Below are 12,884 nucleotides of genomic sequence, written 5' to 3' on the forward strand. Positions count from 1 at the left end.
ACACCTTCAATAAATCCCTTCCACAGATATCCTCATCTCAGTGTGTGCTACTAGCAATCTACCTAGGAGACTCCTCCATAAACCCTGGCTTAGACTATTATATCATCATACCATGTTGTCCATCCATCACCCCTCAATGTAACATGCACCCAAGTCACTTTTCACTTATTTGATTTTTTAAATTTTTCTCTTAACTGTGCACGGAAGACAATTCTAAATATGAGAAGATGTGCTCACTTGTATTTCATCACTATGTGTTAACTAACGTTACCCTTAACTTAGGGGAGAATGTCCTGACTATGGAAGGGCCTGGCCCTAAAATTTGCAGAGCATGTGGTAAAGCTCCACATATTATTGCCTCACTATAAGTTTTTAGTCAAGGTAATAAACTGTCAAATAAAATAAATTCTATCCACCTGTCTTGACAAATATTGCTCCATAATAACCTGGAATTCAAGGGTGAGAATGAGCTCTGGGTGGGCATGTCTCCTTAGCTCCACTGGCCCCTTGCTTTATGGGAATGGATGCAGATGGAAGAGGCCGGAGTGGGACTATCTAAAGGGCCCCCTCACCCTCACTGTATTTTCATAACTTGAATTGTTGGTCACTAATCCAACCTGAAATGTGGCTCCTGGTGCCCTCAGGTAAAGTTGTTGAGGATCAGTCACTAAGAAGACTTACACCTCCTATGCTGTCCCTGGGTTTTCACCTCCCACACTTCTAAAGAAACAGAAAAATAGGTAGAGGAAATATAAGCAGAAGGATCAGCAGCAAATGCTAGTTTGCTCTAGAATTTAGAAAACCTAAATCAGAAATGCTCTAAAAGCTGTTTCTACTTGGAGAGAAATATCTTTCATTCAAATATATTTATGGAATACTATTACCTGCTAGGTAATGTGCTAAGCACTGAAGACACAAGAAGAAAAATACATGGTTCCTGTTGTAAAGGAACTTAAAATTTAGGAAAAAGAAATACATACAAACAACCAGACACCACAATAATTGATCTACTAGCTATTGAAAGTGTAGAAGAACATAGGAGAGAGGGTAGAAATTCTAACTGCAGGAATCAGGGAAAGATTCGGAGATGAGATACCAAAAATTATGAGTACAAGCTTTGGGAGCAATCAGAAAGGAGGGCACTCAAGGCAGATGGGTCAGTTCATGGAAAGGAAGAGGTAGAAAAGTAAGTCATGTGAGGAGAATCATAAATATCGAGTATTGGTAGAGGAGAGTGGTAGGAAGTGAGACTGACAGAGTTAAGGCAAACACCAAACCATTTTGGCATAATGGTAAAGAAATTTAGACTTCATCAGCTAAGCAAGGGCAAAGGAAGAACATTGAGCATGGGATAATTTAATCAACTCAAATGTGTACAAGATCATTTGTTGACTAGATTGGAGAGTGGTGAACCTCAAGGCTCTCAAGTCCAAAAAAAAGACCTCTGTGATCATCCAGGCAAGATATGATGAGCTTCTAAGCCAGGATGTTACTTAAGATGGAGAGGATCATAGAGAGGGGATAAACATTTTGGCCCTAAAGTTGACAGAATTAGACATTGAGAGCAAGGAAGAGATGTTACATTAGCTAAGTCTTTCCAAGCATCAAATCAGCATTTCCATCCATTCTCAAGTTCTTTTTATGATCACTCATAAAACTGTGATGGTATATTAGTGAGACTTCTTTGTCATGACCAAAGACAAAGTGTGTAGTCTATCTTTAAACCTTCTGCGAACTAAGTGATAGCCAGAGTCCATATACGTGTCAAAGATGTGCTTATTGTGTAGGATGATTGCATCAGGCTATAAAATCTACCTAGGCTGACAGGCTGTGGTTCTACCTCTCCCAAGTCCTAAATGAGACTGATTGATGCAATTAAGGAATGAATGTACAATTATGGTCACTCATCTTTACCCCATTCTCTCACCCAAATGTACTCAATTTAGAAATAAGTCCAAGCAACAACTAGAACTTATTTATAGAACATATTCAATTTATGTTTCCTACTAGGACTTGGGGAGTATTTTAACCCTCTACTTACCAATTTGTTTAGTTAACTACTTACATGATCTTTTGTTTCTCTATGGATTTTTTCACTTTTCGAAGTTTGTTAGCCATGACATGGGCTTCTTTATCAGCTTTGGGAGGCCTTTTTGTCTCCTGCTTTTTCTTTAGGAAGGTGCTCACACTTTTAGCTGCATTTTCTACAGCTCCTAACTTGAATCTGGAAATAAAAAGAATGTGTGCCTTGAAAATAACATCATAAATACAATTCAAAACCATATTTTCATCTACTGCTATCATCCCAACATCTACCTGTTGGGTTTTTAATACCCACCTTTATAAATGTTATCCAGAATGTGCACACCAGGTGTTCTAAATCAGCAGACTCCTTATTAACTACCTTATAGTAAATAATGTTGCCTACCCTCCCCTTCTCCCTCCCCGCCGCCACACAGACATTACCCCTGGGACAATGCAATGAGAACTCGTGGAAATTTTTCCTCTAAGAGTAGTCAAATATTCCATAAGCAAGGAACAGAGAACAATGGTTTTTCTCCATTTATCTCCATTTATATACAAAAGACAGATAGCTATCCCCAACACCACCCTTCTCTAAAAATGAGAAAAAAAGATTAATCAACAAAAAAGTGTTCTTTTGGTAGAAGGTGAGAACCTATGATTCTTTCCCAAAGAATAAGCCCTAGTTGTTGCTGGACTTTGCAATGCAGAAATGTCTCCAAGGTCTGGGCTTTATACTTCTTGAAATGTAAATACCTAGGAATATAGTGATCCATACTTCCTGGCACCCTGGGGCTCAACCCAGCAACCTGGTCTAGTTTGTACGCAGTTGGCTTTCTCAGATCTAAGCAATTAGCTGCAAATTGCTAGACATTTATAGACAAATGGCTGCAGATCAAATTCTCCTGATACATGAAGAGTAAAATGTTTCTAGAGGAAGTAAAGGCAAACATTTCCTATGTTTATTTCACATGCATTTCCCTGTGTCAGGAAGCTAGGGCTTTTTACAGGAGCACTGAAAAGCCCAGGGAGGTCTTATTTCTCCACTGCATCTTGGTGGCAAAATGCTGTGGCTGCAAGTAGCCAATAGCTATTGTCACTATTTTAACCGTAGCTTATTATAACAAGTCATAGATTTGGTTTGTGTAATAAAGCTTTTTAAATCTATGTTGTGAAGCAAAGGGCCTTTCTAAAGTTTTTATAGAGCTAACATCAAAAGGAAATGTGTTTAGCTACTAAACAGTAAATAAATTGGCACATTGGTGAAGTAAGAATTTTAAAAGTGACAGTCTACGCCACATGGCAAGAAATTTCATATACTAGACAATAAAATAATAATAATAGTAAACATTTAAGTTATACACAGTTGGCCGGGCATGGTGGCTCATGCCTGTAATCTCAGCACTTTGGGAGGCCGAGGTGGGCAGATCACCTGAAGTCAGGAGTTCGAGACCAGCCTGGACAACACGGTGACAGAATACAAAAATTAGCCGGGCGTGGTGGTACATGCCTGTAATCCCAGCTTGGGAGGCTGAGGCAGGAGAATTGCTTGAACTTGGGAGGTGGAGGTTGCAGTGAGCTGAGATTGCACCACTGAACTCCAGCCTGGGCGACAGAGTGAAACTCCATCCCCTTTCAAAAAAAAAAAAATTATACACAGTTGTCAGGCATTATTCTCAGTGACTTCAGTATGTTAACTCATTTAGTACTCACAACAATCCTATGAAGAAGGCACTATTAATATTAATATCTCTATTAATATCCTTATTGCCAGATTCAGTGACCTCCCCAAGAGCCCACAGCTTATATGTGGCAGAGTCTTGCCTGCAGGCCCCTGTTCTCAAACCCTGTTTTTAACTGACATATGTTGCTTCTCTTTTTACATTAATGCAAGTTACTGGGGCCTAGGAATATATTACTTTTTTAAATAGTGTCACTTTCATCATAGTACTTCATTTTTTAAAAAACTCTTGTTCAAAGATCACTTAGAAATAAGGTTGCCTCTTAAATCTCTCTGATAACCTACATTTTATGTCAACCAAAACAAAACCAAAGAAAAAATATCTCCAAATATGTTGACTATATTTGGAATTAGAAATGAGAATTATAACCCAAGATGCACAGCTATGGCAAGCCACATATGTATCTGAAGGGAGGAAGATAAAAGGAAGCTTGTATTGGCAAAAGGGGAAGTTCACATAAGCTGCTTAGAAACACAGTTCATTGGTTTTGGAGATGCAAAACCAGAGCTGGCATCAATTTATCAGTGGAGATGCCATTACTGGGTGGGTGTTCTTTCAAGGGCATCTTATCTGAATTGCTTCAGCCCTAAAGAAAGAACTGCCTGTGGGATTATTTTAGAAAGTCCTTGAGACAGTTTATCTCAGCCATGCAAGCATGAACACCCCGCCTTCATGCTCTCTCAGCTCCAGTCTGCTTGGATCTGACAAAAAGGGATCATCCTGGTATCTGCAACTTTCACAAGAATGAATGCAACCTAGAGATTAGACCTATTTCAATAACATTTTTGTAGCACTGTGCTAAGTGCTTTCATAACTTAAGTTTATTTAATTCTCACCCCAATCCTATGTATTATTATTTTGATCATCTCATTTTGCAAATAAGGAAATTAAGGCTTAAAGTCATTAAGTAGCTGTCCAGAAATAACACAGTTCATGGGGGCAGAGGTGGGATCCAAGTTTGGGCCTGGCCATGAAGTGTGTGCCCTTAAGCACAGACTGCCATTGCCATCAAACACTGAATATGCTCCACGTATTTTTTTTAAGAGATCAGACTGCAAAAGGCTTAAGGGTACACAGCTATTTGAAAAGCTCCTAGAGGTAAAACTTGAGCCCAGACAAATCCTCAGATCTCTTGATGATCTGGGGCTACTTAGCACTAAATCAAATTGTGTAATACCAAGGATGTTCACAGTTTATTTTGTAGAGAATTCAAGAGTCATATAAATATGCCAAGCTTCAGTTCTTCAAGTATAATTAAACTTTTGATGTTTTGTGAAATATTTTAGTTTTAAAATATTTTAAGTACGTGAAGGATTTTGGAACATGCTACTCCCAAAATATACCACTCTGGCATATTAACTATTTTGAGTTGAAAGCACTAGAAAAAACAGCAGGGTCAAGAAGATCACTCTGATCTTCTTTCTTTTTCTTAAAAGTAGCAGATTAAATGCCCACAGAAATACGTTTTTATACCAGAAGGAGAGTAACACTCCTATCTTCAAAGATGGGAACTTGAAGACAAGGGAAATCTATATTAACAAACCTTGTTAAACTAACTCTTACCTTCCTAGTCACATCTTTCCCCAAGTCACCCTAGCCCACGCCCCTTTACTTTGTCACATTTTTCACAATTTACCACTCTTTGTCCAATTCACTATGTAAGTGTCCAACTCTAACTGCATCGTTGGGTTTTCATCTCCTTATGGAGGCTTCTGCACCATATAAAACATACTACATACATGTACATGCTTTTCTATTGATTTGTCTTATATCAATTTAATTCTCAGGCTCAGGTAAAAAACCCTAAGGTGGTAGAAGTAAAATTTTGCCTCCCCTATATTTTTATGAAGGTATGAATAATAAACAGCTATTTTTCAGTTTCTGTTTTGCAGTGAGGCTTTCAGAAACATCCCAGAGGTACAGAATTACTTTTGTTTCTAATTACAATCTATAGCCACACTCGAAAGTGAAATGGGTGAGCTTTGTAAATCCTTGGCAGTGCAGAAATGTATTTTCCTTATCCCAACAACAAAGATAAAAGGAGTAATATTTTACAATCCCCCAAATTTCCAAACACAATCTTACATTCACCCATCATCGTTATTTCAGAAATATATCATCAATGATTCATTCCTATATGTCTGTTTACATGTGAGCAAATTTCATTAAACTTTTCCACCTAACCAAGACTCTGGATTTATTTACTTCAGCTTCCGTGGCTTAAGTGTAGTTTGAAATTACCCAAAGTAAATAGAGTATTGTGTTCTAGTCCCAAACTATGTTATCAAAGTTAATCCAGGATCTAGCATGTTATCCATTCAATAAATTATACTTTGATGTCCAATGAAATTGCACTATTTTGTTCAATTTTAAGCTATTTTATACTATAATATATAAAATTTAGCAAGATATCAGTGTATCTGGATCAGAGTTCTCATTACTATAAATTAAATATAATAAAATACACTGTCAATAAGTAGTAAATTGTGAAGATACTTTAATTTTATGTGGGACACTTCTGTGCATATATATTCAATTTGTTTTGCAAAGAATCTAGGTATGTATTAAAAGTTAACAAGGCTAAATAAAAAATAATAGTTTACAGTAGAAAGAAAACAAAAAATAGAGTAGCAAACTAAATAAAGAAGGTAATTCATAATAGCACAAATACAAATACAAGAATTGAACTAGAAAGTTGTATTTTTTTCTATGTCCTCTTTAATTTCTTTTTTTTTTTTTAATTATACTTTAAGTTCTAGGGTACATGAGCACAACGTGCAGGTTTGTTACATATGTATACATGTGCCATGCTGGTGTACTGTACCCATTAACTCTTCGTTTACATTAGGTATCTCTCCTAATGCTATCCCTCCCCCCTCGCCCCACCCCACAACAGGCCCAGGTGTGTGATGTTCCCCTTCCTGTGTCCAAGTGTTCTCGTTGTTCAATTCCCACCTATGAGTGAGAACATGCGGTTTTTAAACAAAACATACGCATTCAAATAACCAATGGGCCCCAGAAATAGTAATGAACACTGCACTACCATAGGAAAGTTTGTATAACTCCCCTCACCTTAAAGCAGCAGTCCCCAACCTTTGTGGCACCGGGGACTGGTTTCACGGAAGACAACTTGGCAGTGGGTGCGGTGGGGAAGTGATGAACGAGGATTGAGGGGGATGGTTTCGGGATGAAACTGCTCCACCTCAGATCACCAGACATTCGTTAGATTCTCACAGGGAGCATGCAACCTAGATCCCTCACATGCGCAGTTCACAATAGGGTCGATCTGACAGGAAGTGGAGCTCAGGCAGCAATGCTCGCTGGCCCACCACTCACCTCCTGCTCTGTGGCACAATTCCTAACCGACCATGGGCTGGGCCAGTGATGGTCTGTGGCCCGGAGGTTGGGGACCTCTGCCTTAAAGGAATGAGTCTAATACAATTACAAGCAAAACCAAATTAAATTAAATAACTTACAAAAAAAATAGTGCAGGTAACTTCTCCATTTTCCTTAGTTTTTCAACTAGAAGTGGAAACATGGTGATCATGTTTTCTGGACTCAAATCTGCTTCAGGACTAAGATTCTGAAGTACCATTCTGGCCTGTAGCGGTGAATACAAAACAATTTTAAGTTCTGCATGAGAAAGAAAGAAATTACTACTTTTTGCTAAAATATTTTCATAGTTGTCTAATATATGTTTCTGGGTTTTTTTAAATAGTCCTATGAAAGTACATTATAAAACTAGGCAAAGAACCATCAAAGAAACGTACAAATCCATAGACTAGAGAACAAAAATTTGGCAATAATATATACACACACACACACACATATATGCAATTTAACCTGCAATTTTTAAGGCAATACAAATCAGGAATAGAAGGATTTTTCAGCAAATGATGCTGGTTTCACTATGACAGGAAGGCAAGTGTGAATCAGTTTCTACGTTATGTCAAAAAATCACATCCAAATATATTTTCAAGGTTTGTAAATGACAAAATAGCTAGAAGAAAATGTAACTCAATTATATTTTTGAATGGGAGTAGATTAAGGTATTACAGCAAAACAAAAATCCAGTGAGAAAATCTAATATATGTCATTCCTCAATCGGCGCCAATAAATCAAATTTCAAAATATGAAGACCATCAACTTATTAAAACAAATATCCGTAACTTCTATAATTCCAGGTAAAGTTTTAATACACAAATAGTTCCTACAACTTGAAACGAGAAGAAGAAAAGGACAATAAACTCCAAGTCAAAAAAGACAGAGGAGTAAAACATTCTTCTCAGAGACTGTTCCTGTGAGTTCAGTCTCTCTACTGCCAAAGTATCAACAATATCATCTCTATGGATAGTGAACCTTCTGTTCTCATCTGCTATGCCATTTAGAAACAACCAATAGCCTCTGGCACATGGTTCAGAAGACACTGAGGGTAAGACAAAGACCAGTTTACTTTCTCTTTTTATTCTATCCCAGAATTACTAGACTTCATGTTCAACTTAAATTTCTAAAATAAAAATTGAGGATTAAAAAAAATCAGAAAATGGTATTAACTGAATGATATAACTCAAGAAAACAATAAAAATAAAGTTTGGCCAAAAAGTGTATGAAAATTACCTGCTCTATGTTGCCATTTTTAATCCAACTTGTTAATTCTGCCTTTAGACTCTCTTCATATTTTCTAGCATCCATCTTTTTAATGACTAATTTATTGTTAAAATGAATGAAGTTTTCTGGGCACAGTTCCTTGAAAACAAATATTACAAAATTAGGTACAATCATGCAAGAAAATCCAAAAGTATTTCTCAGTTATATGCCTGATTAACAGCCTTACAAGTTTCTTGAGCACAGAGATGGTTAAACTTTTTATCTCCACATGGCTTCTAATGCATAACATTACTAGGATGGATGAGCTCTTCAAAAGAGAGGATACAAAGCAAAACAAAGTAGAAGATGAAAACAAAACAGCAATTGGGACTTAGAAGGGAAGCAAGTATAATGAAAAGAAATATGAATCTAAGGTATAAGAAGACTGAAATATAATAGTGTTCCAGAAGTTGAAAAGATTTCAAAAAAAAAGAAGAAATATTCTCAGGAATGAAAATAAAATACAAATCAAAACCCATTAAAAAACAAACAGATAATGTTAGAAATATGAGAAGAGGCACTCTTATTGTAGGAAGAGTCAACTAATAATTTTAAAAGATTAGATGCCAGTGATTAGAAAGGGTGAGAGTTTGTCAATGTTATCATCCTCTATAATAGGATTAATTACATCATTATTATTTACCTGGGCCCGGGGCCAACTTTTCCAAATTTGAAACATGGCATCATATAGCTGGATGCTTTCTCGAGGTGAAAGGATAAGATCAGGAGGGAATCCATAGCTTTCAATCTGTTTCAAATAAAATTAAAATTTTTACTCTTTATTTTATTTTATGTCTTCTCCTTTCCCTCTTAGTCACTATCATAACCCAAAGACACTGAAATGCAATAAACTAAAATGTTCAAATGCTGATAGGTGCTAAACGCTAACAAATTCTATCAACACAGTTTCCTGAATCACTAAAGAGGAAAAAAAGCCAAAAGCCCACCAAAAAATTTTAATATTACTTCCTAAGACCTTTTCATTGTGCTAATTTTCTATGAACTGACTTCATAATTGAAATCAGAGCGATGGGAAGCTGAAAGATTTGCGGACTCAGTTTAGACAATACATAACCTCTACCTTACAGCTAACACCAAAATTGATGTAATTAAGAATGTGATTCTTTACTTTATGTGTACCAAGCCAGGCTAAAATGGGAAAATCTTATTTGCTTAAGTTTCAAGATAAGAACTGGGTCAACTTCAAGATAAAGGCTCTCAAACCACCTTCAAGACTCCAAGAAATTTCTCCCAAAGATCACTGACAGGTCTGCTTTAAGTCTTCTTAATTATGTATGCCATTCATTTTTTCCACAAATATTTTTAAGTGGAAATAAAAAATTCCTGTTCTCAAAAAGTTTCACTGTAGTATTTTCTACTGGTTTCAATCACTACTGCTACAAATCATTTGCATGTAGAAACATACTCTCTGAGATGTTAATAGGAATGTAGTATAGACTGAATGTTTGTCTTCCCCCAAAACTTACATATTGAAACCGAATCCCCAATGTGATGGTATCTGGAGGCAAATCCTTTAGGAGATGATTAAGTCATGAAGGAAGAACCCTCATGAATGGGATTAATGCTGTTATAAAAGAGACCACAGAGATCTACCCTGTCCCTTCTGCCATGTGAGGGCACAGCGAGAAGACAGCTATCTATGAAGCAGAAAGCAGGCCCTCACAAGACACCAAATCTCCCAGTGCCTTGACCTTGGACTCCCCAGCCTCCAGAATTCTGAAAAATAAATCTTTGTTTCTAAAGCCTCTCAGTTTGTGATATTCTTATTATAGAAGCCTGTTGAATGGGGGCTAAGACAATATTCTTCAAAAAAGGAAAAGAAGGGAGAAATGATATCTATTGTATCAAATAGGATTCTTTGGGATTTCTCACTGGAAATGTGAAATCTCAAAGAAGTAAATATAGCATGCAAATTTATCCGAAATAATTTGACAATAGGGCACTTGTTTTCGTAAATAGCTATTAATACGTTTTAAAATTCAGGTTTCAAATTTCGGGGCTAAAAAAACCACTCCAAATACAACACAGTTGAAAAAAACTGGAGATGATGTTTGGTAGAATGGAAAGTACAGGAGAGTTTGAATGAGAAGATCTGGTTCTAATTGCACTTGTAAATGCTAGTTCCTCATCCATAATATAGGAATGAAAATACAATATTTTTACTTCCACCCTAAAGACTGCAGTGAGAGCAAACAAAATCAACATATGTTCTTCAAACCTTTAAAACTATAGAACATAAAACAATTCCCGGAATCATCATTTAACATCTCAGTTGGAGTATCGAAAGATAGCTAAATGCTAAGGACTATATTATGTCAAAATACTAAATAAAACAAAACACCTCTTATTTTGTAATGTTGGCATCTTGCTCTCTTGTTAGGTATTACTTGAAAGTGGTTACTTATTCTACCTATCTAAAATAAAAGCATACAATAAATCCAAGATTTATTATAATTTTAAAACATAAATCTTCTGTTTTTGGTTGCTAGAATGCTTATGATTTCTTAAGTCTCTTAGCCTTTTAGAGAGGTCTGAGTTTCCTCATTTCTAAAATTAAGGATAATTCTGCCTGTGACATAGATTTCTTATGAGAATTATATTAGATAACATATGTAACAGACCTAGTAAAATGCCTGGCATATGATTAATGCCACAGCCATCAATATGATTGATTAATTATCCGTTACAGTTCTTAATTTTTTAAATCAGTTTAATAGTCCTATGCCTAAATACTGGAGATTCAATTCAGTTGTTCTCCACTACATAGTGACTAATGATCCTGTAAAAGTTGAGTGAGTATAGGCAGAAAATGAAGAGAAATAAAAGGTCATAGATTTGTACCATTCTTTATTTATAAACACAATAGTATTATACCATGATGCTATTTTTGTAAACCACATTGTCCCTAATGTCACAGGTGAGAGTAGGCATTGATTTATGCTGAGCAGAAACAGATAGACAGCAGTTCTTTCAAGGACTTCCTGGGGCTGATAGCTCTCCAGGAGTCAGCAGCTGTTCCTGTGTGGCATGAAAATTGGGCCAAAGGCCAAAAGACACTGTCCTTAGCCAGAAACAAGCCATGTATGGATTGAAGGCGATCCCTCACCATGGTTGGATTCAGACCAGCTCACTCGTCCTGCCCCACTCCTGAAATCATTTTTATACTACAACTATAGAGGAAAGGACCCAGGTGGATGGCCCTTCTTATGTTGCCACAGTTGATTATGTTTTTTCTTGCCACTCCATTTTTTCATATTGATCTGAAATGGACTACACAGGACCAGGAATTATTTACTCAGCTGAAAGGCCTCCTTGGTTTTTATCACTGCTACTTTAAGATATGTCCTATATAAACACATGCCATACACAGCTGTCAAAAGAGACTTACTAATACCTAAGTCTTTATGTTCATCCTGCATTCCTGCCACAAAAGTCTAGACATCTTAAGAAGACTCATACAACAGCATGACCTTTGCATTAGTCATCTGGGGTCACAGCACACTGTAGCAGTTCTATTGCTTTCCAGTTACTCCATTAATAGCTACTGAAAATAGAGGAAAGGCACTTGGACCAAAATGACAATTTCAGCAAGTACTCCAAACCACTATATTCATTGCTGCTTAAAGATAACCTGCCTTGAACCATCCTACACAGAATAATTTTTAAATACTATACTGTTTTTAAAATGCCAGGTAATGATGAAAATGTCAGATAACTCCTGGATATCATAAAGGAAAGAAGGGAGGGAAGGGAAGGGGAAGGGAAAGGGAGGAGAGGGGAGGGGAGGGGAGGGGAGGAGAGGGGAGGGGAGGGGAGGTGAGGGGAGAGGAGGGGAGGGGAGGGGAGGGAAGGAAGAAAGAAAAATGAGAGAATAAAGTGTCTTTTATTCTTATATGTGGGTTATCATCCATATTCTAGGTTTGGGGTACGAGTTAAGTCACAAGAATTTTGTCCATATTTAGGTTTATTTAGAATTTGGACTGGGCCATTGTCCCACAGAGATGTTTCCATAACAAAATCCTATTAGAAAATTACCATCAGCCAGCTTGCTTTTAAAAGCCAACTTGTTTGAGATTGCATCCTGGCCCCACCATTTACTTAATGATGCAACACTGAGTTAGTTAAGTTCTCTATGCCTCACTTTCCTCATTGTAAAGTGGGAATAGTATTAAGACATCTATCATAAGATTGTTGTAATGGTTAAAAGAGGTTTAAAAATGTAGAAATTTTAGAACATGAAGTAAGTACTCAATTTAGGTTGGCTGTTCTTTTTTTTTTTTTTTTTCTTTTTTTTCTTGAGACAGAGTCTCGCTCTGTCACCCAGGCTGGAGTGCAGTGGCTGTTCTTATTTAACATACACTTAGTACCTTTTATATACATAGCAATTTGTTAGGAAATGAAGGACACAAAATTTGTCTTCAAAGAGTTATTCTAGTAAGTAAAGACTATATG

General features: G+C 36.7%; 1 protein-coding gene across 12 annotated transcripts in view; it reads right to left on the reverse strand.

The window, feature by feature from the left end:
* The window catches only part of DDX60 (DExD/H-box helicase 60), a 200,900-nt gene that overhangs the window by 132,320 nt on the left and 55,696 nt on the right, over positions 1-12,884 (reverse strand). For all 12 annotated transcript variants that reach the window (XM_063638363.1, XM_063638369.1, XM_063638362.1 and 9 more), the window contains 4 exons: positions 9,055-9,159; positions 8,382-8,510; positions 7,241-7,365; positions 2,066-2,224 (listed from right to left, as the gene is read on the reverse strand). In XM_063638363.1, the coding sequence (XP_063494433.1) occupies positions 2,066-2,224; positions 7,241-7,365; positions 8,382-8,510; positions 9,055-9,159 (518 nt within the window). The remainder of the gene's footprint in view (positions 1-2,065; positions 2,225-7,240; positions 7,366-8,381; positions 8,511-9,054; positions 9,160-12,884) is intronic.

The sequence above is a fragment of the Symphalangus syndactylus genome, chromosome 4 (genome assembly GCF_028878055.3).
Source record: "Symphalangus syndactylus isolate Jambi chromosome 4, NHGRI_mSymSyn1-v2.1_pri, whole genome shotgun sequence".
NCBI lineage: Eukaryota > Metazoa > Chordata > Mammalia > Primates > Hylobatidae > Symphalangus > Symphalangus syndactylus.